At 42.7% G+C, this 25,814-nt stretch overlaps 1 protein-coding gene across 20 annotated transcripts in view; it reads left to right on the top strand.

Moving 5' to 3' along the window:
- LOC144934165 (sorbin and SH3 domain-containing protein 1-like) overlaps positions 1-25,814 on the top strand; it is a 134,022-nt gene that overhangs the window by 98,022 nt on the left and 10,186 nt on the right. For 16 of the 20 annotated variants that reach the window (XM_078859694.1, XM_078859699.1, XM_078859684.1 and 13 more), the window contains 10 exons: positions 6,287-6,336; positions 9,725-9,924; positions 11,368-13,260; positions 15,365-15,483; positions 18,169-18,366; positions 19,640-19,692; positions 20,591-20,705; positions 21,295-21,426; positions 23,410-23,610; positions 24,148-24,354. In XM_078859694.1, the coding sequence (XP_078715820.1) occupies positions 6,287-6,336; positions 9,725-9,924; positions 11,368-13,260; positions 15,365-15,483; positions 18,169-18,366; positions 19,640-19,692; positions 20,591-20,705; positions 21,295-21,426; positions 23,410-23,610; positions 24,148-24,354 (3,168 nt within the window). The remainder of the gene's footprint in view (positions 1-6,286; positions 6,337-9,724; positions 9,925-11,367; positions 13,261-15,364; positions 15,484-18,168; positions 18,367-19,639; positions 19,693-20,590; positions 20,706-21,294; positions 21,427-23,409; positions 23,611-24,147; positions 24,355-25,814) is intronic. The other 4 variants (XM_078859698.1, XM_078859704.1, XM_078859686.1 and 1 more) reach the window with 3 other exon arrangements.

Consider the following 25,814-nt stretch of genomic DNA (forward strand, 5'->3'; position numbering starts at 1 on the left):
CCTTTTACAAGGAATCATGTCTGCATTAAGCGCAATGCTTGTGGTCAGAATGCAAAAAAAACATACTCTGATAATATATGCATTGTCCTTGAATCTGATTGGTCCACACCAGACAGCTTTCTTTTGAGCCTCAAATGGTGTTAGACCAGAGGACGGCAAGAGGCGTACAGACCAAAGACAATGCACTATCAGAGTAATGAGAGCTCGGGGTGAGCATCTACATCATGGGACCTTCTTTGCCAGTACCAAAATATGATAATAGGTTTTTCCCCTTTTTTTGGCTCAGCTGTCTCTGGTGTGGACCAATCAGTTTCAAAGACAATGCATATATTATCAGAGTATGTTTTTTGTTTGCATTCTGACCACAAGCATTGTGGTTAATGATTCCTTGTGAAAGCTTTCAGTTTGGTGTTTTAACATCTTAACACTTGTTTTGTTGCCAGAAAAAAGGGGAAAAACCTATTATCATATTTTGGTACTGGCAAAGGAGGTCCTATAATGTAGAGCAAAATCGTTCCTTTCGCGAGGCTGTGCGCATGGTTCAGTGATGCCGCTTGCGAAGTGGTCGTCTCTTGAAGGCACTAGATTCCGCACAACATGGGGGTTTGTTGTAACCCTCTTAAAGGTTACAAGTAGAATGTGACTATTCATTCGACACGTGTTGTGACAGTGTCTCTATGGTAATGTTGGGTACAACTGGAATCTCTGTGTAATCTCGGTATGCAGTGATGTCACTTAGTATATTGTCAGTTCCTGCAATACGCACAGTTCTGATGTACTCGACATTTTCACGTGTTGCATGACATTGTCTCGGCGTATGACAAGGTGACTGGGAGACAGTAATTCCTCCGTGGTATTATATGACACAGTTAACTGAAGCTCAGCTTGAAACCCAGTCGTGTCTTAAAAATCCTTTTTAACTTCTCAGATTTCTGTTTCTGACCAAGGTCATATCAAGTGTATTATTTATTTACGCATCTACACATTCTTCCACATTTATATTCGTATAAATACATATTCCCTTCATATAAGCTTTTTATTTCAAATAAAATTGATACTGGTAATTTTCACAAATTATATCATTCAATGTTATGATCCAATGGTATTGTCCACGTTGGGACAAGCAAATTATTAAACTTTTTTGTAAAGGAAGGTGTCGCAATATGATGCAGAATGTGGCACGCAACTTGAAAGTGTGACACACAGGCCAAGAAAAAAAAATCTGAGGTATTTCCAAAAATTGCATTATTTTTATTCATAGCTAAAAAGAGAACTGCTAATTTTTCAGCTTTAAATTAGATATTTCACCATCAAAGCTTTCTGTTTGAGTGTCCGTGAGAGCTATTTATCGATCGTGTTGAGTTTATTCATGGCAACCAAAAGCTGTTTGGGGAAAAAAATAACGGAAAAATATAAATCAATGGTTTTGGCTTGAAATTGTGATGTTGCACTCTTATCCATTGTCCAGCATTTTTTTATGAAGTGTATTTTTGTGCACTTTTGAAAAAGTGCATTGCACGAGTGAATAACAACACATTGCTTTGGAATTAAAACAAAAGGGGTTTGCATTCCTTATATATTCCCACAAGTAAAAGCCGCCACCGCTGCTTTTGAGGCTAGGGTCGGGGGAGCTGTTGCTAAGTCTTTTTTTGGTGGCATGTTTTCCTGGCCGAGGGATTTCCCTTGTGGGTGCTGCCATTTCCCACCACCTCACCCATGACAATAGAAATCTGTTTCCTGTTATTACTCCAAGAGAAGCTCATTGCTGACCAGACACATTGGGCGTCTGATGGCTGAGCATGTGGTTGTGGACACCCACATCTGCAGAGTACAGTATACCGCACATGTGATTCAGCTACACTGTTATGGTGTGGCACGTTAAAGCACAGCTGAGTGGCAATATTCTACTCATTGCAGGTGTATGCACTAACCCATGCAATCTTTATTATCTTCTCAATTCAGTTACCCCCAAAAATGTGGGTTAATTGATAATATTTCAATCATGGTACTGATTAGAAAGGGGCTGCCAGTGGTATCATGGATAGCACAATGGACTTGCAATCCAGAAGTCACCCGTCGTGGCGGTTGGAACAATGGGCAAGTTTCTTAAATCCTCCCGCTTCTCTCCACCCAGCCGCGTGAATGGGCACACCACAGTTGATTGGCAGGTCAAGTGTGGTGGGGTAACGTGTGGGGGTATGCCCACCACTTCCTAGACTTCTGACAAATGTGCCAAAGTAGACCAACGTATCATACTCTTTGTTTTTTTTCGGTAAAGTCACGTCGGTAAAATTTTTAAATAAATTAGCTCACGACGTTTCGGAAGCAACACAAGCCTCCGTCATCAGGTGTAACTGCTTCATACGCTACAGCATTTTTACTGGAGTTAATTTATTTTAATTTTCTACCTATGTGACTTTACCGAAAAAACCAAAGAGTGTGAATCCTTGCAGTCATGAAAACTTAAAATCTAGAACCAACGTATGACTTAGAGGGGCTCTCCAGAGCTCCCTCTAGTGGATGTCCTTTCACAAATAGTGGCGTGAGCAGGCAATTGCAGGGCTGAGTCTTTACCTTTTTACTGAAATTGTGAAGTTTTTATTGCATTCTTACCGTCCCATTTTTTTGTGCATTTCAGTACCAAAATGTGTTTAAACTCGTGCATAATATATGACCGAATACTCATTAATGTAATTCGTAAATTTACTTCCATTTTAATCTCTTGCACAATAAATTCTAGGTAATGTAATTTCCCTTGGGAGTTGTCAGCCAATTCTTAAGGGCTTTTTAGGAATAAGTATTTACGTGCTATCAAGCTATTTCGTGTGTTAATGTTAGAGATGTTTTTCAAACGTTCAAGGTTGCAGTGAACCAAGCACCATTGCGCTGGTGGGCCTCGTTTAGCATTAATGTCTCCGCCCAGGAGTATTGTTAACATGCTTTTTTGCTGTGCTTGCCTGAACCTACATGCAGAGCCTGGCAATGGTAACGGCAAGATTTGACCAGCCTTCATCGTCTAATGCCAGGCTAACCAAGTGGAAATTAAATATGTTGACTGATCTGCAAATACGACATATTTATCTGAGTAATAACAGGCTGCTTGTACTTTTTTTTTACGTGGAGAGGCCTTCTTCCAGCAGTCGATTGACCATGGCTGAAGATGATGTTGGTTTTACACTTATTAATGTCTAGATCCTTTTTATAAATTCTGGTAAGCTACTTTGTCTTTTATATATATAAATGGGCTTTAATATAGATGTTTAGGTGCAGCTTCAACGAGAGTTTTTTTTCTATTTTCAATAGATTTTCGATTCGAATATGGTAAGTTATGTGGAGGAGAAATCTATTGTGTAAAGTTTTGCCTCGTAAGCTTTGATTAGTGCTGATTCATAGCTTAAGCCCATCGTAATGTTCTGTTACCGCTTCTTCAGCATTTTGTTATTAAATGCAGTCTCCTCTCATTGTCGGTCAGCATTGGTTTGAGGTCAGACTCGCAAGCATCGCAGATTCATGGATTCATATTGAATTTACAGATTTTCAAAACAACAGACAGCGTGCAAATCAAACTGATGTACTGTGCTGTGTATATTATAAATTTAAAATAGGGAAAAAAATGCACATTGAAGGTACATGCACACCATTAAAACAGTTATTTTAATCTGGAGTTGTGTTAATTCATAATCTTTGGCCAGATGTAATACATTTCAGTTTCCTAAATGTCATAGTTTTTTCCCCTAATTTCAAATTATTCATTTTCCAAATGCGATCACTGTAAGTGGCTCTTTTTTATTTTCAGTAATGTATTAAATGTTTGTCATGTAACATTGATAGGCTAACGCACAAAGTCTAGATGGGAAGCAAAATAACACTGCTGATGCAACCAACACAACTCATCTAATTCAGCTGTTCTTAGGAAGCCTTCATCAGTGCTATGCTATATCAATGTTCAAACTCAACTTGCTTTGAAATCATCTGCGCGACCTCCGAATGAAAAATACAGCACATCATTTCAGCGGTTTGCAATTTATTTTCTTCAAAACCCTCGCTGCGACACGAGACACATTGTAATCGCGTGTCATATCCCCGCTGGAACAAATTCATCAAAAGACGACGCCTTTTTTGTGTTGCTGTCACATTTCGCCCACATTTATGGTATGCAATGTTAGGCGTCTTCCCACGTAGGGCCCCCCCCCCCCACCGTGTGCCTGGGCACCACTCTACACACGTGTGGCCGTGATTCACGTACACCCAGGGGTAAGAGGGGGGAGGATATGGGCCAACTGGTGAGGGCGTCTGCAGGGGTTTAGGCGTAAGCTGTCCGATTTTAGGTGGATTATATTGGCTGCCAGCAATGCAGCGTTGCAGGTCCAGGTGTTGATGCAGCACAGCTGGTGTCCCCCAGTCGGTTTGCGCTTCTCTTTGCGACCATCCCATTTTTATCGTGGGCGAGAAGAACATTTGAAATCGGTTGAAGGGCTCGTGTGTCACTCTCATTCGACTTGACTCGCCTGCCTTAATTCTTTTACTGCTCGGTGGTGGGCGTAGGTTTAACTTAAAGTATTTCCAGGGTTCATATCTGACCGAATATTTTCTGGGTCACTCTATAGCTACACATTCTGGGAGGGTGGCATGTGACCAAAGCAAGATGTATTTGCCAGGTGTGTTCATATTTTCTGCGTTGCTAGCCAGGATCTGGCTGAAATTAAGCCCCGAGTATTTTGCCCATGGACATTTTGTTTTATTTTAATAAATGGTATTGGTATATATACTCTTTGGTTCTTTCGGTAAAGTCACGTAGGTGAAAAAATAAATAAAATAAAAAATAATGTATGTACAGAACAATGACAACATATTTGTTTTTACTTAAATAGCTATAGTGTGTTTATATTTTATGATAATTATAAATTATTGTACAATTTATATTATGAACGATAATTTGAAACACACGTAACATTAAATAATTATTTTATTTGTTAACATCACCCGCATATTGGATAGTTGGAGAGCTGGTTTGTAAAGTATGTTATCTTAACAGGAAGCATTAAAGGTTGTTATTGGAAACCTCTGCATTTGATTTTTTATCAGACAGTATGCATATCGATTGAGTGTGAATCCTTGCAGATAATACATTAAATGCACAAAGTCTATTGTGTTTGTAATTAGAATAATGGTTACATGTGGAATAGACAATTCCAAGTCACATAAATCAAAATTGGAAGTGAAATACAAAGATGGGTAAATATTCATGATTATATAGTGTTTTTTTTTTACAAAAATATCGAGAGAAAAAAAACCATTGCGTGCCCGGTAGGTGTTGTTATAGCATATACTTGGGAAGAGGCATTAAATGTCATGGGGGGTGGATGAAAAATAGCCGACCCAGAGGTTTCCCCACAATCAAAACGCCGTATAATGCTCAGCGTTGAGCAAGTGACGAGGTTGCCCCACTCAGAGTCCCTTAAATCACCCCCCCCCCCGTCATCTGAATTCACGGCACAGCAGCCGCTGCTGCCCCCCCAAAGCAGATCACATTGTGTGTGTGTGGAGCACTGTACTGTCGTGCTGCATGCAGTCAACACGAGGGATGAGCTTCGCCGTGCAGTCGGCGTGTGCTTTCGCACGCTCCCATTGTTTTGCCCTGCAAGTCGTAGCAGATGATATCATGAATGGGACGAAATGCGCGGTGGTGTTGGTGGTGGTTCGTTAAGAATGGTAAGTTAGTGATCCCCGTGGTGGTGCCTGGAGAGAGAGAGGAGGGGAGGGGGTGGGCTTTAAAAAAAAGAATGATAAAAAATTGTGCTGCTGCTGCTGCTTAAGGATGCCCAGTTTGTGGGTTTGTAACAAAGGATCTGCGTTACACGCATTGTATTAGGAGACAAAGCCGGCCGGCATTTGTGTGTTTTATCCTGTGCATTGTGTTGTGCCCAGGCTATGGTTTTGTTGGGAAATTATCTGCGTTAAGAAAATGTCAGGTTGCGACGTCGTTAAGCTAATACGATTCGGCGTTTATTGCGTAGTTATTTAGTTTACATTGTATTTGCATTACATGTAAAATACAATTCATACGTGAACTTCATTGCTTGCTTCGTCATTATTTTTGCTTTTGTTTCTGTGTGTGCATTTTATCATGTGGGTAAGCTTATTCATTCGTCGGCGAGTGTACCAAGATGACTACGTTGCTTTTATTCGAGCATCATTGCTGCAAGTGTCCCCACCCTGATATGTGTATCTTCTGGGTTTTTTAAAAAAAATTGAGTTTTAACCCCAGTGCCATTTCTTGTTTCAGATGTCTGCTTATAGCACGTCTGCTGAACAGCCCACAGACAAATCAGGCTAGTGAGTATCTTCCATCTACACAACTCACGACGATTATGCCCCAGCCCCCCTTTGCTTCTCTTTGTTGTCTATTATCGGAGGCTATTGTCTTGCCAACACATTGCATTTGGATGGCATGACACTTTGTTTCATGTATTATATAGTCCATTTGTTTTATAAACTGCTTTTATATACACACACGCTTATTTTCTATTGGAACAAAATAGCTCCGAAAGCCGTAACCTATGATATTCTGTGATTATATGGTGTACTGTATATTCTTTGCATATACATTTGCTTTAGTAACAATGATAACCAAAATGAGGTGAGGATTTCCGTAAGAATGCATTTATAGCATTACTATTAAGTATCGAAATATTTGTATTCGGGTTTAAATGTTGCATCGGAGTTGTATCGCCTATTTAAAAATGGTAGAATAACTGAGATGGTTTAGAAGTGGCATGAACCGTGGAATTTAACCCCCTTGGCCAGATGTCCCATTCAAGGCACGCTGCTGCTGTGTGTGTGTTGGATTTAACATGGCAGTGTGGAGAAGACAGGTCTAGACAGTCCCATCGCTAATTATGCATAACATTCTCCATGTTACGACGTTAATGCAAAAGGGAGATAAAAAAATAACGTTGCTTCGTGTGCTGTAACATTTGTATATGTATGTAAGTCTTCCACACGTGAAAAGTGATAAGACTGCATCAATGTGTCCATCAAACCTGAGCTGTAGTTAATGTACGTAACGGCAGTGAAATGCCCTATACTTCCAAATGAGCTTAATGAGAAGAGTGAGTCAGATTCTAATTAAAAAGAGTGAGTCAAGTGCTAATTATTTTATCAGCATCAATACTGGATTCTTAAAAGCCACGCGAAACTGAGTTCATTTTGTTCTCTCCATATACTGCAATAGCTATGTGTGAAGGTAAAATGCTTTTGGAGAACAGAGTTCCAAGTATTAAGCATGTTTATAGAATCAGAATCTTTATTTAGGCTGGAGGAACACATTGCATAAAGATAACAGCCTCCATTAAAACATTCCCTGAGGATTTATGGCAATTTAATTGGCTGGTGTAAATAAGACGAGCCGATCTCAACAAGTAAACATGAAAAATGGGCTCCGTGGGAAGAATTGTATCTGTTTTGGAAAGTGCACCATTCGATTGGAAAGTGCAGCCAATAGGGTATTGCTGTCCATGTGATAATTGCTTGGATTCCAGCCAATTTTCACTTTCGTTGCTTAAAGTAATTGAAAAGAATATTCGAAGGAACCAATGGTGGTCATCAGAATTCCATGCACATGCGTAAAGCTGTTTACAGATTGGTTGTTTGTTTTTAAGTGCATTAAGGAAACTACAAAAAAAGAATAGGTCATTATAATATCACTTATCATGCAAGTTATAAATTTGTGTCTGGTAATTTTGTCATTAATATTTTAGATTTGTATTATTTTTGCATTTTTAATAACATTAAAGGCCGTGATATTAATCACTGCTTGTAATTATGTTGATTCATCGCTTGCATTGATGTGCTCTCACAATAATGAATCCCTTTAAATTATATATTTTTAACTGAAAAAGAGGTTCAAGGTCTTCCTTTAGCAGCTGAAAGTGTGAGGTGATTTTACTCTTCCATCTTTTTGATATACTCAAATAAAAAAAATTTACACATCACATCAAAAGTTGAATGTTACACATTTTTTCTAAAAGTATATTTGGTTTGATTCTGTTAATGCGTGGCTAATGCTATGTTCCCATTGCCACTTTTTTCAATGATCCAGTAGGCCAGACGCTTATTGCTATGGACAGGCCTTAACAGGATGACCAATCCGCTCGCTCCCTTCAATACCCTATTTCCACTGGCACAACCATGCTGTGCCGGGGCTGTGCCAGGCCAAACCACCGTGGATCAGTAAGGAGGGTACGGGCTGTTTCCCACTGCAGAAAGCCAAGCTATGCCACCGATGTAACACAATGTCGATACGCACGTATATGACGTGGTGACACCATATCATTAATACTCCTCAGTGGAGTGACTGATGCCACATGCGATACATGTGTCGTTAGCCCTGCGCATGGTCCTGCTTGGTCCTGCTTGGTCATGAGGTAGATTCGGTTATCTTTTTTAGTTAGTCCAGCTTATCACAGTTTGGTCACGACTCATCACATCAAATTGCTAGTGGGAAACCACGTGTATCGTGACAGCTGTGGCCTAGCTCGGCTCAGTTGTGCCAGTGGAGAAGGATTATCAGAAGCGTGCAATGGGCAAGCATCCGAGCTGCCATTCGACACTGTCAAATCAACAGTAAAGTAATGCATCCCTCACTTGGGTCAACTTCTGGGTTATGTTTTGTTAAAAATAATAGACCTTAGCCCGGGATGGACAGTGTAAACTCACCCAAAAATATATTAAATCTTATTTAAAAATAAAGTTTACCTGTTCCCTCCACTTATGGCTGGACTGCCCAACTTTCAAAGCATTGGGACAATAAATACGCTGTGCTGGGCCATTCCAGCATTAAGCCAGCACGGCTCATTTTCTAATTGTCATGGAAATGGAGCTGTCTGGGTCTCTGTGTGCACGCGGCACTTTTTGTGAATCCACTACTGGGTGAGGGCCCTCCCACGCTGTGCGATCATGGAGTTTTTTTTTTTACCGTACTTCACGCTGTGCCGTGTGGGTTGTTGAAGGGTGAGCGTAGATGTGTGAGCATAAAGGTATAGTACAACAATAGATTTTGCTTGACCAGCCACTGGTGTATGCAACATACCAACCGTAGCTGCCTATAATACCTGTTCTGTGCACGGTGGTTGTCCATTCAAGTTCTGTCCAAGCTCAAGCCTGCTTAGATGTTTATGATTTGATATCGGCACAATGAAGAACAGTTTTTTGAATTAATGTCAAAGCATTAACCGCTGACGATGTATGTGAAATTATATTCTTTTAATTTCATTGCATATATCTATTTCCAAGTTTTCTTTTTTTTACACGGTCTTTTGACGGTGAGTTTTTCTTCGAATAGATGTCAAGCAATTCAAAATTCAAACATTTCCAGCTGCATCGTATGTTTTTCTCTTTAGGTGGACATATTAAAGCCGCCATACACTTGCCTACATAGCATTCAGACCCTAATGTAGGTTGACAATCGAGGATAAACTGCAGCTATTGTTATCAAGTCATCAATTGCAATCTATTCACGCCTCCACCCTCGAGCTGTTACAGCATTGTATAAATAAAGCGGCTGCCACCAACCGCTGGCACACTTTTATCCTATTGCTATTCTGCAAGCGTCCGTGGCCGGGAGACTTGCACGCGGAGACGAGACGAAAACCGTGTCGCGCGCATGGACAACGGACCAAAAAGCCCTTGTTTTTTTGTGTGCTCGTTTCCCCTGTGCACACAGCTCCATGGAGCCGGGATATTACGCCGTGAGAAGGCAGTCGGAGCCGGCAGTGAGTCCCGTGGGGGCCCCCGGCTGTGAGGAGGAAGAGAGGCAGGTGTACAAGGCAGTGCTGGAAGGAGGGGACATCCCCATGCAGGGCCTCAGCAGCGTCATCAAGAGGCCCTCGATCACTTCCGCACCGCTCTCTCCTCGCTCCAAAGGTACGATGGCCGAGCCCTGTCGCGCTTCCTCGCTTCACGTCATCCACGAGCGCGCAATTCGTGGCGAGTCGACATTGCTGTAAACGCCTCGTTTTGCTTGTCGCCTTACCGATTCGCCAAACCTACTCGCGGAATTTCTACATTGGAGAAAAACATGGCACGCTCAACGCATTCCGCTCAACTTGTCAACCCATGGATTGGTTTACACAAACATAGCCCCCCCCCCCGAGCCACCGTGGTGACTTGTTGGATCGATGTGTTCAACGGGAGTCCCGTGCGGTTAATGTCAGCAGTGGCACGTGTGTGTGGTTGGCGTGCGCCAGACAGTGGGCATTGCAAACCGGCGCCACTCTGCAAGGCTTAGAGCTAAATTTGTTGCCCCAGATGAAGCGGGTGTGCCCCCTTGTGTGCGTCTCTCTTTCAATACTGGTACATGCCGTGTCGCTCGGCTCACGGCATAATTCGAGGCTAAATTGTTAGGATTACATGTAATTTGTTTGTCTAGAACGCGTTATGTAGAAACGAATACAAAAGGATTGTTAATACAGTAATCACTTCACTGTGTGGTGTTTATGTTGGTTTTGTTTTGCTTGGATTTAGTATTTTTATTCTTCATATTATTTCACCGAAAACAAACTCCTGACACATTGAAACATTATTTTCACCTTTCGAGCCAGTATTTCATTCGGGCAGAAGTGAATGTGTATAATTAATATCAAGGGATATAGTCTTCCTCGATAGCACATATAATGCATAATTTGTTTAATATGTAGAGTAAAACGATCGGCAGGTCGTGTGGGTACTCGCATCTCTCTGAAGATGTCTCGTCTGACCAGCAGGGAAGAATAGGCCAAATACCCTCCAGAAGGACTCGCTGGAGCTCCCTCTAGTGGAGTGCGTTTCCGCCAACAGTGATCTGAGCAAGCAATTGCAGGGCTGCACCTTTACCTTTTATGTGCACTGGAATGTTTTTTTTATTAGTTGATCGTTTTGATTGATATCATGGAAATATCATGTTTCTTATTTTCATCTTTTCAATATTTCCGATTCTACATGTTAACAAATTAATTTCCTGTCTGCAAATGTTTACTTGTACATAAAATGTTGCCGCAAATGCATTTATAAAATCTAATAATTGAATGACATAAATACATAAATGTAATCAAATTTAATGACATTATTTAATCTTCACATAAAAGAGATGCTCTATCGTAACAAGCATGTGTTGAATGCATTAACATGGATGACCTAACACACACTTTCGCCAATTTGCATGACTCTTTATCTCGTCAAAAATAATTAATCAACAATTGCAGAGACCTCGTTGTGAAATGTTCCCCTGTTTGCTGCACTCTCTCACGTTCTGATCCTGTTCTTAACTCTGCCGTCAACTGCTCTTTTCCTTCTCTTCGTCTCTCCTAACGCTTCCTGTGGATGGTGAAGGTGGGGACTCGGTATCTGCCCTCTTGTTTTCTGACAGTGATGTAGTTTGTAGTAACCCCGGTAGCAGTCAGACTCATCCGTTCCGTAGCGCAGAAGCAGAGGCCCCAGGCGCTTCTCGCTTTACCGTGGCGGATAGGCCAAGCGAGCCGTCAAAATTGACCTGCGACGAAGACGTCGGCGTCGACCAAGGCCTGGCAAAGCGGCGGTCCCACAGCTGCGACGACCTCCTCAACGAGAGCCACAGCGTGGAGACCGAGCAGCCCTTCAAGTCCGAGAGCGCCGAAAACCTCACCACCAAGGAGCGCAACGAATATGCCGAGATCGGCGACATCAACCGCAGGGATCGCGGAAAGAGGAAAAAAGTTAAGCGCAAGGTGCGCGTCACCGACCCGGAGTTCTCCGAGCTGTACAGGACCATGCATCAGATCGATCGGCAGCAAATTACTCCGTCTCCGTCGCTGTGCTGCGTTGGGACCATGGTGAAACGGTACGAGGGCAGCGGTATGGGCCTGCTGCCCAACCAGGGCGGACAAACAGAGGAAGTGCCGAAGGACCTGGTAACCAGCAGGATTACAGAGTTTGAAAAATTCATAAAAAGGACCAAGTCTATGCCGAACCTGAAAATAGCAAATCTTGTTCCATCGCCAGTGGCTGTCATGGTGATGTGTAAAAGCGATACACTTTCCATCAGGCGAATGGGAAATTCGTTTTCCGCTGACTCGCTGCTAGACAGTGAGGTTGCAATGGAAAGCAAGTGGCAATCAACCGAACGAAAACCGAGCGCTGTGCCCAGAAAGAAAACGAGCTTTGCAAGCAGTGATGCGGTCAATCCCAAAAGAAGCGCGGCAGCACCACCACTTGTGGTGAACCAAATCTCATTGGAGAGGGAAAGAGACGACGATGCGGACACCGATGGATTTGCGTCCAAGCTGAGTGAATTTGTTTTGGTGGACAGGACGTCCGTGTGCACGGAGAGTGAACTCGATCGCTTGTCCTTCGCATCGTGCGAGAGTTTAGAGAAGGCACGCAGGCGAACACATAAACACCTCTCTGGGGGCTGCACCGGATACTGCCCGGCATCGTGGGCCCGGTTCACGCTCATGAGTTTGTACGACAAGAATAACTACGACTACTACAGGAGCAGGAGCTCTCCTTTGAACTACAAATCCATGAAAATGGAAAACTACGCGAGAAGCTACCGCACGCAGGCACAGCCAGACCGCTCGAGCTTTGCCAGGGCAGCGTGTCTCATCAACCCAGTTCCTGTCAGACTCAAGAAAAAGAAGTGTTTGACCTCCCCACTGCAGACTACGAGCAGGCAAGAGCACAGGGCAGAAACATTGTCATCCGTGCACGAGACGTACCGAGAGAGGATGCGGAGGGAGACCCGGAGACGAAGTTTGCCTGACAACAGACTTCTTCGAGAACTCAAAACCGAGATCAAACCGTTTGTACCAGAGAGGAAGTCTTCTCGATACATCTGGGAAAATTCCGAAGCCCCTTACCCCTACTTTTCAGAAAACCATTATCCTGGTCATCTGGAGAACATTGAGATGCCCTGTCCTTTTCTTCCAAAGAGACAATATGCAGAATACCTTGTAGATTCATCCTACCCGCTCCTGAAACCCATCTCGCCCGTCCCGCCATCAACTTACCTTCTGGACAGAGACCAGCCCACGTACCTGCCTGCTGCTGTGCGAGGAGCTTATAGCTGCCACGTGGATGGCTTAGAAGGTCGTTCAATGTCACCCCTGTGGTTGCTGGGCAGCAGCCCTCTACCGCTGGAGGCAGCGCTCTACCCTCAGCCGAACCTCAATCACTCTGAGCTCTCGCTCCATAGCCTGGACCCCAGCCACAGAGCCCAGGGAGATTACCATTTTGTCCATCGCCAAGGTGGAAATCTGTTGCCTTGCCTTTCGTCAGTGTCCAGTGATTGGTCATGTATATGTCCTGTGATCGCTGATATCTGTCAGATGTGATGATTGTTTTATCAAATGCGTCCTTAAATTCCATTTCATTATATTTATGTCATGTCATTGCGTATGTCATTTTCCAACTGCAATGAATGTAGTGTCACTTGGATGTACTTTTTCGTAATTTACATCACGCATACACTTTCATGTTCCTTTTTGAAGTGAGGACATTGGGGTTGTTGCAGAGTATTCCAAAGCATTTCTAACTTACCGTTTTTATGCATTTCTTGATGCACTTTCAATCTCTTAGTGGTGGGACTGTCAATGCTACGCAGGTTGAGAACTATTTAAATGAAAGACTTTGGTTTGAGACTAACTAACATTCTAACAACCCCGTGTTCTTTACTGTCTCCTCGTTTGCATTATTTACAAAGCTGCGATACACATTTTATTATACATTCAGCACTAAGCATTGCATACATAGTCATTTGCTACAAACCTAGAGGTCTTCACGTACTCATTTCCTTTGCTGGAGGCTTGCGCTTGAGTTTGGCCTGAATTAAAATTTCTGCAGATGCATTTATAAGAGATAAAAAAAATTGCCACAGAAAATGTACGAATTTGTTTTGAGCATGAAAAAACATAACATCACCAGGGACAATATGTTCGTCAGTAACACCGCTCTGAAGAAGGGACATTGCTCCGAACGTGTCACCTCTTCTGTTGTCTGTTTTCTTTTAGAGTCGTTTTATCGAGGAATTTCTTGAGTTTTTGCTTGGGAGTGAGCCACTACCAGCGCAGTATAAAAAAGAAAACTGTTCAAAACACAGTTTATAATCATTCATATTGGTCAATCTGCAGACGCCTTTAAAATGCATTCGTTTACATGATAATGCTTTGAAGAGGCAATGAACAAAAGGAGGCACATTAGCACCACACTTGTGCCAATTGCTTCGTCCTGAGGCAATGAGGTGGTCAAGTAGGGGCGTAGCAAATGGGCTATGATGTCCGGCATTATTGCGCTGCACACCAGAACAACTTTCACCCCTTCAATGGCTTCCAAATTCACGAAGGCGATTGGACTTGCATTTATCACGTTTGATTTTGGAATTATTTTTTATTAATACTACTCTTAGCACAAAGTGCTTTGCGTGGTGTTGCAGGAAATCAACCTCTTAATGCGCTAATTGTGCACAAAATAAAGTACCAAAAATGCGCATTTGTAAATACAGTAATTACGAGATGTACGTTCTTGGAAAAAATTATATCGTTGTTCTGTAATGGTGAAAGGCAACACTGTGTTCTGTACATATCCATTGAAGGGCATGTGCTTCATTTTTATGTTGACTTGCACACCAATAATTCATAGCGATGCATGACTTTCTCCATTAATTAAGCTTTGTGTCGGCATTCACGTTAACTTGATGTTCATTAAGAAGTGAATTGCTCATTTTTTATTACATTTTTTTATTTAAACAAAAAAGGGGGTGGGGAACAGTTAAACATAACCTGTTGTAATAGCGATTGATATGTTTTTAGTGGAATGAGGAATTAAACATTTAGAGAAAGACATCTGTAAATGGAAGGCACCAATATATTGATGGGCATCTTTTTAAGCCTCAAGTTAATTATTTTAATGGATGAACCGAGTGAGCCTATTTAAGTGAGAGATTACCAATTTACGTGCTTGAGTACTTTTAAACTTGGGCGTTAGTATCTTAATATATACATTTCAGCATACTTGGCCATGCTTATACATGTAGAAATTAATGTCTTTATTTTAAGTGTAATGTACATATACTTGAGCACCAGGAGATATGTGTAAAAAAACACACGAAAGTGGAAAATGTTTTGTGTGGGTTGACACAGATGCGCGCTGATTTGACTACGTCTGCATCTGCAATATGCTTTGCGTGCGTGTGCACTTGTCCATAAATCATCGTCTTGAACGTTTTCCTGTTATGCGTGCACCATCTTTCGTGTGTCCGTGTATGCGCGTGCGTGCTTTGTGGGGTGTGTGTGCGCACGTGCGTGCTTTGCGTGTGGTGTGTGTGCGCGTGCGTGCTTTGTGTGCGTGTGTACAGAATCTCTGTCTCCCCGGCCGATGTCCGCTTGCTCGTCCCCAACGGGCCGCCCGCCTCCCATCTACGAGAGCCGTGAGAGTGCAGAAGTTGTATCTCGAAGACGGCGGGAGGACAAGGAGGTGAGCGCGTGGCTCCTCTGCCGTCGTCACCTTCCCACGTCCCTTCCAAATCTATCCCATCCACTTAAGCGTCCGCAAATCGAGCATTGGGCACGTAATTAAAGACTTTGGCGATATTTTTGAGTGCCTTCTTGGTGATTCACAATCGCGAGAAGTATTTTCAGTCCTTCACGTGTCTACTACTGCTGCTGCTGCTGATTACAAACATTTGGGGGCAAAACATGATATGAAAGGGGAAAATATCCCATGGGAATGTAATAACCTGAAGCAGCTGGATAAAGAATAGTGAAACTTCATGTCGGCAATGCGTTTTTTTTTTCATCTCAACAGCCAGCAGCATTACTCATGGGGCTCAGTCCCATCTCACGTTTCAATTGCTGGGTAGCATGAAAAGCCTAAATTATAGTGCTCCTAATATCCAGATCATCAAGCCGGTGTTTGAGGGTGGATCAAGAGGTTTACTGTGCATTGTATCAGATATTAGTCATTAATTAACTGCAATGGGAATAATTAATTTAAGCGTTCTTCAATCAGATTCATATGTGAAACAATAATAGAAACCTGTACACATTTCGGGGTAAGAAACGCGTTATTTATATGGCGATTCAAATATGAGCTGGAGCTACATTGTTGGTGATGGGCCCTCTTTGGATCCAATGCCGCCTTTTTATTTGCCCCATTTTTAACGTTTACTTCCAAGGGCCCAAGCCAGATAAATTACCTTTTTTTTAGATATGAACTGAGGACGTCAAATCTTCAGGAGCACTATTTTCTTAATATCATCAATAACCGCTTTTATTTACTGTAAAGTATACAATTAAAGTTCTCAAACTAGCAGATCATCACATCATTCACTTTTATTGAACTTACAAAGGAATTGGAACCATTTGGAGTTTTGCCATTTCAGATGGTATTAATTTCTGATCTGGCCAAATTCTTTTTTCTTGAACTCAAGTCCTTGTTTCAACCTCGTATGCCGATTATGTTACAGGTTAAATAAAACCAGGCCAATTCCAGAAGGACCACGTGCTGTATTGAAAGAGGTCATTTGAGTATAGCCCCTGGCTAGGGGCATTGTAATTGGTGAGGTTCTGTGTTGTTGATTGGGAATCTATTGCCCAGTATGAAAGGGTGATTTTTGCCTCCAGTAAGAATGTTCAGGAGATGTACAAAACAAATAATAACTTTTGTCAAATTTCTCCAATCAAAAGCCTGCTTATGGAACCCTTCAATGAGTTACTTTTTGGTCATTTTTGTCAGCAATGGCAAGGATCTAAACCATCGTGTTTTGAGTTTGAGTAAAAAAAAAAAGCCTTTTCCAAGAATATATTTATCCCCACAGGGATGGTAGCTGAGGAAATATGAATGCTGTTTGAAAGTAATATAATCTAATTTTGTATTTAAAGAGCACCTTCAATAAAGGTGCTTAACATCGTTTTTTTTAATGGTGACAGAAGCGGATCGAATGACAGGGGCTGGCAAGGGTTGTGGAATGAGTGACCTTGATAGCGGGTACTTGGGGATCATGAAATGGGAGGGATGGGAAGGAGTGGAGGGGTGAGAGGAGGGAAGAGGAAAAGAATGGCCAGTAGAGAAGAGATGAGGCTCTTCGAGAGGAATATAAGGAGGGTAAGGAGGGTGACTGCTTAATGTACAGGGAAGGAGTGCAAGGAGGGAGAAGGACCAAAAACTGGAATGGGTTCAGAGATGAGGGAGAGAGAGAGAGACAGAAGATTGAGAATGAAGCAGATGAGACGGGACATTGAAGGAGATGAGTGAGGCAAGATAAGGTGGGGCCATGGAGAGATGTAAAGACTAGCGTCAGATATACTCACCACATGCTGGCCAAGACACTGGGGCCACTTGAGAACCATTACAAACTTAGCCAGCAGCTACAATAACATCGGGTAGATATAAAATTCCATTTGGCAAATACCTACTATTTACATTCTTGAGTGTATATCAGCGCTTCGAGTCTCATTTTCATAAAATAATACTGGAAAATTCTCACATTCTAGTTTGCACTACAAGGCCAAATGCACAGGGATTCTAATAATAATGTGTGTACATTGTTATGTTTGCTGGGTTGCAGCGTGACCTGCATATAAAGTAGAAAACCAGTGGGGCAGTTGTACATTTAAAAACAAAAGGTAAACATATCCCTTAATTGGCATTTATATAGGAGTTAAGGGAATGTACTTTAGTTGTTTTGTGCAGCTGACTCCAGGCCGTTAATATATCTTGAATTATAATCCTGCAATGTTTTGCTTCCAAAGATGACATGTTATATTTAAAATGGAATGTTTTCGAAAAAAAATCTCAAATACATCAGGATTATCGTTATTCGTAACAGAATGGCATATGTTAAATATAGTTATAACTTAAACGATAGCCAAAACATCTAAATACATTTCCACATCAACAGGATTACTGTTATTAGTAACTTAATTACATGTGTAAAGTAATGTTATCACTGAATGATAGCTAAAACATTTAATTACATTTCCACATTAATACTGTAAAAAAAGAATAGCACGTGTAGGGCACACCTGACGTTTGACTGATGGCTGTAACAGTAGTCACTGCGACATATGACTGGGACGTCTGACTTTTGCTAGACGTGTGGACACGTGTTACAGATATACAGATAGTGGGTGTCCAACGTGTGTCCAATTGTCACAACAGCGCATGCTGGAGGAGCAGCGCAGGATAAGACGCGAGCAGGAGGAGGCCGATATCGCTTCCCGGCGCCACTCGGGAGTCTTCCTTTCCCACCACCAGTTTATCACCAACGATCGCTTTGGAGATCTCCTCAACATAGATGACTCCTGGAAGCGGACATCGGTGGGAGAGGTCTGTCCCAGCTCGCCATCGCCAGCCCAAGTTAGCAATTTTAATTTAATTTTAGTTTCCCTTTTCCCCTTCTTCACAACATAATCTTCTTCCACTCTGTGCTGTGATTAACCTCTTTTCACCTGCAACGTTGTTTTTTTTATGTTGTGAAAACAAGCTTCTTTGAGTGATGCTCTTCACACGTTTTGCCTGGCTTTATAACTCATAGCACCAACCGTTAAATTTGAATGACCTCGCTAATCCATCTGACTGTTCACGGTGTCATTTGCCCAATTGTTGCATGATACTTACCTTGCTTCTCTGTCAACACGTGTCATAATTAACACTTCCTGGTCAAACGTGTAGTGCTTTTTTGTAATTTTAGTGGTGGTTCTCAACATTTAAATTGCAAAATTTTTGTTTAAATCAATCGGGTGTTTAATTGACCATCTGTCTGACCTTTTTAATTTCTCAGAAACACACGGTGTCTCAAGAGTGTAAGGAATTAATCATAAATTGTTTAATCCCTCCAGAGTCGTTTCTGTTGAGAACTACTGCGTAATAAATGTGCTGCAGTTGTGATGCGTTTCTAACAGTGTTTGTTGACTGGTTAGTATAATATTAATTTAACATGCTTTAATAAAGCCCAGCGGTGTGCACACATTATGGAAAATTCTGTCAATTGTGATCTATTGCCCCATTTATTATTGCAAAATAATGTTCATTAGAAAATGTGCTTAATAACAAGGATTATGAGTCCTTTGTCCTGTTTACATAGATGTTGTTAGGCATTTTAACATTATATCATATCTGTCAACAAACACGTTTAGAAACATTACTCATTGTTTATGCATATAAACATTACACAACATGTACCGTGTATGGTATTTAGGAAAACGGTAAACATTACAGCACAAGCTTTGTGAGAGCCGGTGTGTTATCGTGTTTACATAGGCAAGGCAAAATCTGGCTAATAGACCTGAAACACCTTAAACTTGTACGAGAGGTTGGCTGAGATTGTTGTTTTAGAAGCAGTGTGAGTTCAATTATACCTTGATCCTGTTTAGACCATAACAATCAGCCCACCTTGTAGGGTACTGTATTCGACTGTTAATTATACCATATCTTCATGCCAGAGATTATATAATGTACATAAATGTACAATACCATTACAGTTTAACTCAATGGATGTTTACCTATTTCACAAACATGTTTTTTTTTATCATAATTGCAAAAATGTATGGTTTCCACAATTTTTTAATTTGTTATTGTAGATGTCAATGTCTTTGTGCAACTGTGGATTAACATGCTTTGCTCTGTTCAGCCCACTCGACAGACTGCAAGAGCAAAATATAACTTCAGAGCCCAATCACAAAAGTAAGTCTGCAATTTGTGCACGAATCGTCAGATTCCGTTTTAAGCTTCTGAATTTGAATTCATGCATTTTCTTTACACTGTGGGTTGATTACTAACAGGTTAAATAAACCATGACAATGGGAGATGTACATTAAAGCAGTTCTGGAGGTAGCCGAGGGGCTAATGGCTCCAATTCGCATGACTCAGCACCAACAAAACAGCTGAAATCATAGTTTTGGATCGAGCAGCAATCACTGTACAAAAAAAAGTCTTATACCGTTTGGTTCTTTCGGTAAAGTCACGTAGGTAGAAAAATAATAGATCACGACGTTTCGATCGTAACACAAGCAATCGTCATCAGGTGGGACAACCACAGCAAGAAAAAACTGCTTCATGCCAGAGATTATATAATGTGCAGAAATGTACAATAACATTATAGTTTAGAAAAAAACTGCTTCAGCAATCGCCACCTGATGACGATTTCTTGTGTTGCGATTGAAACGTCGTGATCTATTATTTTTATACCTCTGTGACTTTACCGAAAGAACCAAAGAGTATGGATTCCTGCAGTCACGAAAGCTTCAAATAAAAAAAGTATTGTTGCTTGCAAAACAAAAAATGTATATTCAAATAATGTAGGATCTTGCAAACTTGCCGATGATATGGATGTAAGCATGAAGGTGGCCGACCAATACTGGCTTAAGCGGCAAGCTGCCGGTTTTTGAATCCTTTTATCGCAGACTGATTCTCAAAGCAAAAAAAAATGCGTCAAAACAGGTTTTTTTTCTTTCAGAAATATTATTAAGTGGATTATTTTAAAGTTGGTATGTGGGGGGAAAAATGGTCAAGTGTGGCACCACGTTGCCTAGCATAAAAAAAGGTCTTAATCACTGCTGCTTGCTCTGTTTGCCTGGTCCAGGGAGCTTCCCCTCCACAAGGGGGATGTCGTGTACATTAACAGGCAAGTCGACCAGAATTGGTACGAAGGGGAGCACCACGGCAGAGTTGGAATTTTCCCCGCAACTTACGTGGAGGTGAGTCACATTTGAGTTGGTGAGCTCCAGGCCTTTTGATCCACAATAATGTGTCACATTCTCAAGCGTTGCCATTTTTAGAGTCAAAAATATTTGTTCGATGCTCATGCGAGCATGGGGGGGTGGCGTTTATCTCGGTTCATGACCTGGAGCTAGGAACGAAAGTTCCATATTCATATGATAGAGGCCAGTCACTCCAAATGGTAACTACAGTATAATAAGAGGCATTAATAATCCGGTTAAATTCTTTAACAGCCCCATCGGGACATCTGCATTACCAGTCTGGTGTGGCAGCAAGTTTAATAACTCCTCCTTTGGCTCTGCTCACCCAGCAGTATAAATAAGTCAATCAGCAGGTCATGTGTCCTGGGGTAAAGTGTTGGTACTTCCACCTTTTACCAGGCATTTTGCCAAAATGGAGGAATAGGCAAAATACCCTCATCCGCCAGTCGTGGCACAAGTGGTGAGAAATTGTAGGGTTGCACCGATAGCGTTACTCATCAATAATTACTTGTTGAAAGTGATTCTAACAACGGTGTACTGTGGTTTGTTGTGGCACCCTCCTCCCCATCATCTGATTTGCGCTCAGCTGCAGCCGACTCAGGAGAAAGCTCCGCTGAGCCCACTCCCTGCAGCCCCCCCGCAGGTGATCCAGTGTGGCGAAGCCGTGGGAAAGTTTAACTTCACAGCCGACTCCCACCTCGAGATGTCCTTCAAGAAGGTCAGCCCTCTGTTCATTTTCTTTTATACATTGTCCATGAACTCATGACATGTTTAATGTACAGCATAAATGTGAACCCCCCAGTGATATGAGTAGTATTTTCTCAGACATTGTCCTTGAATTTTCAAAACTATTGATATGTTTATCTATTGCATAGCTTTTGTCTCACCACAGTGCCAACGGATGACAGTACAATGGATTATCAGGTCTGAGACTGAGACCAAACAGATGTCAAGCCCTGGCTTCATTATCAAAGGCAGTCCAAATATACAAAACTAAAAGAAACTACAATTAAGTAGAGTCACATATGCAATGAGACAATTATCCCAAATCGCAAAAAAAAACAATCCAGATTTTTGGGCATCAAATGCAGAAAGTTGACATTTTACACAACTATGAAACAGTGCATAAGCGTGGAAAGGGGTACATGCTTAGAATTGCACTGATATACAGAAAAGCAAACATTGATCAGGGCACAAATTCAATTGAAAATGGCAAATTGACTAAAGGAACGTAAGTGAGTTTTTTAAGGACACATCAATAAGAGGGACGGTGGCCAGTGGAAAAGACTGGTGATGAAATGATGGCCAAAGGAATAAATAACATGTTTGAGAGGAAAATCACCTCTGATGATATGTAGTAATGAGATCAGCCCATGTATAGAAGATAGATGTATTGTAAAGGTTGATAATGGTGTTGAAAAATCTTCATCCAATACTGTATAGTCCGTGGCTAAAAAATATTAGATTCGTCTGTTCCTCAGTCCACTTGTCCTGGTGAGGGTCGTGGCGGCACCACATCGAGTAGGGCGGTCCAGACCTCCCTTTCCCTGGCGACAGACTCTCGCTCTACGTTACTATACACTACACTATACACTACGCTATACACTACTAGACACAGACTCTCGTTCTTCCTGAGGAATTCCCAGGCCAGCTGAGCGACATAGTCCTGCCATTGCATACTCAAGGTCACATGATTACTGTACTGTACTTTAAAATGTCTGTCATTGATCATAAGGAGTTATTATTTTAATGTGGATTTTTTTCGGGTTCCGCAAACATTGATGCTACCATTGTAAAATGGGTAGCACACTCAACTTGCATCTCGGACGTCATCGGTTCAACTCAGTCTTCTGATGCTGAAGTTGAAACGATGGCAATTATCCTAAATTATCCTCCTCTGTCCACCAAAGAGTGTACATGAGTATACAACAGTCAATCGGCAGGTGACGCGTAGTGGGGTAAAGTGTGGGCACTCCCACCTTTTCCAAAACATCTGGCCACTGTGGAAGATTAGGCCAAATACCCTCGAGTGGGGCTGTCTCGAGGTACCTCGAATAGAAGCTGTTCTTCCAGCAGTGGCATATGCAAGTCATTGTAGGACTGCACCTTTACCACAATTGCAGGTGAAGTTGAAGTTACATAGGACAAGATAGAAAACGTATTTATTTTAGAGATGATTTTTGTGCTTAGTGTATTTTCCTTTCCCCGCACCTCCAATGAGCACGGTTGGCTATGTACAGTGCGATAGAAGTTCTACTTACATACAAATCAATGATGTTGTTGATTGTGATGTTGGTACATTATTGGGTGCCACGGTGGCGAAGATGTTAACTACCTCGCCTGGTACACAGGTGGTCATGGGCTCAGTCCCGACTGTATATTTGGAGTTTGCATGTCTCTCTCTTCCTGTGGTTGTGTGGATTTTTGTCCAGGTCCTCCGGTTTATCCCCTCCACATTTAAAATAACCATGCGTTTAAGATTATTTTAGCTGCTATAAATTTCCACGTGACGATAAGCCACTTGGCTGCGCTATCAATTGTGGCTATGTTTGCTTTTGAAAAAGAGCTATACAGCTCAGTGGGCCTTACCTGGTAAAATAAAAAAAAGTTTGTTTTAGGTATTTGAGCATACCCTGCCGGATGTTGAACGAGCGCTCTGCGAGTGTTGACACCCCCCGGTGCACCCTGCGTCCTCCGGCAGGGTGAGCGGATCGCCGTTCTGCGGCGAGTGGACGAGAACTGGTACGAGGGCCGCATCCCCGGCACGGCGCGGCACGGCATCTTCCCCGCGTCGTACGTCGAGGTGCTGAGGAAGCCCCTGGTGAAGAACGCCGCCGACTACCCCGACGCGCCGTCGCCTCTCGGTTACAGCCACCACCAAGGGCAAGGAGGGAACGCAGAGGTACGGGGGCTCGCATCAACGCCCCCCCTAACCCCCCCACTCCAAACCCCCACCCTCTAGCTGGCTCATCTTTTGCATTGAAACTGGTGGACCAGCTGCTCACGCTTAGTAGATAAAGTTTAGACGATAGTGGGTCACCAATCTGCTTAAACTTTTAATTGGATATGCAAGTTGCATTTTAATACATTTATATAGTATATAAGCATTTTTTTCAAGTGGTTTGCAAACCTAATTCAAAGTCAGATGGATGTTGCTTTGATTTAAAATAGCGTTTGGAAACTGTCCATCATCTCTTAACATGTTTTCATATCCCAATGTATTTTTCTGGCATTTTTCAAGCTATTCTTTTTACTTTCTTCAACACATGCATACTGTGCTTTTCTTTTACGTTGAATATCTTGATCAACAAAATATATTATTTTATAATGCATCCTTTCCAATGTGCTGCAGTTGTTTTTTTTATCTTTCATTGTTTGTCATCTCCATGTTCTTTTCTTACCCACCATCCCTCTCTCTTGCCCTGTGCTCCTTTTCAAGCCTGGTCGTCTGAGCAGAAAGTTCCCTCCTCGCTCCTCCACCCTCCCCTCTCATGCCGCTAAGGGCACAGACGGCTCCAGGGCCCTCTTGCAGGCCGTCACGTCCGAGTGGCTCGACCTGACTGTTAGGGTGTCGCCCTCGGGCACCCCCACTCCTCCCCCCCCTCCATTGACTCCTGACCTGCTCGCCTCCGCTCCTGGGAGAAAGGTCAATCCTCCATCTCCTTCCTCGGTGGCCATTGTGAGACACGGATATGTTCCATCGCCAGACAAGCGTAGCCTGTCACCTGTCGATTACCAGATGGTTTCGTACAAAACTCTCCCAAATATCTCGCACTTTGATCCCAAACAAGTTCCTGCGTTTGATGGATATACTCTGCGATCTGTCAAGGCCGATCATCCCCTGAAGGTCTCCTGTTCCTCCTCCCCGTCCTCGCAGGGATGCGCGCACAAACAGCTGTCTAGGTCTCTCGCAACCCTGCCAATAAATTCTCGCCATGGCAATGTTACGACTCGTGGCAGACCAAAGGTTTGCAGTCACGCTCAAGCTTATGGAATGCATCGAACCAGCCCCACCATGCAGTCCCCTGTCACTTCATCGTCACCCGCTTTGTTTTCCCCTCCTCTCCTCGTTGTGTCACCACCAGAAGACTCGGACAGTGCAGGTGCAGGCAGGCATCTGTGCCCAACAGGATACCCAATGGCCGCAGCTGGCAAAGAGCATTGCAATGGGCAGAGCCTAGACAGATTGTTTCAGGAAGTGGAGCATTACATTGATGATGACAATGGCCTTGACACACTGGTGGTGAGAAAGGCAGCTAGCTCGGCACAGCCTGGCCCAACCAAGGAAGTCGTGAGGCAGCGTGTTAGGCCCCAGAGAACTCGAGTCATCAAAGTACCTTCGATTGAGCAAGGTGCTATCGAGGAAACGTCAGGGGAGCCTGTGGCAGATAGTGGCACCCGGCCACGGGAGGATAGCCAAAAGGCACCGTCGAGACCGTGGCAAAAGGTACACGCACGGCGTGGTGTTTGCTGCTTCCACAGCTGACCGTGTTCCCATCTGAATTGCTGAAAGCTTCGCCTTGCGCATGGCTCCACCACACGTTGTGAACAAATCACCTGTTTATCTGCAACCCATTTCCATTCATACTTCATACATCGGAGCTTTGCTTGCTGTGTTATCAGATATTGGGACAATGCGATTGGCTAAATAAACACTGTAAAGAAGCTGTTGCGCTTACAATAATATGTTATAAATCCTTTTCATTACATTGGCAACAAACAACATCACAGTGCGTTAATTAATAAGAGCTTGGCAAAAAATATGCTGCACAATAGTTGAATGGAACCGTGATGGCTATTAGTCTTCATTATATCTCCACAGGTGATAGCCACAATGAAATCCTTACAGCTTGTCACTCCTTCCCTGGCACCATCACTCATTGGCTGTGTAAGGAGGTCTGCGGTGTCTGACACCAAGGAAGCACCCTCCCCTCTGCCTCACTCCTCCCACTCTCCTCCCGTTCCCACACGCAATTCCTCCAAACCCTTTCACCGCTGCAAGCCCTGGGCCCCCCAGGGAAAGGTACCTTCATGTTTATTCCTACAAATCGGGCGACCACAAGTACGGCTGGGACCACCCGTATCCAGGGCTGGTTTGATCGAAAA

Source organism: Lampetra fluviatilis, chromosome 9 (assembly GCF_964198595.1).
Source record: "Lampetra fluviatilis chromosome 9, kcLamFluv1.1, whole genome shotgun sequence".
NCBI lineage: Eukaryota > Metazoa > Chordata > Hyperoartia > Petromyzontiformes > Petromyzontidae > Lampetra > Lampetra fluviatilis.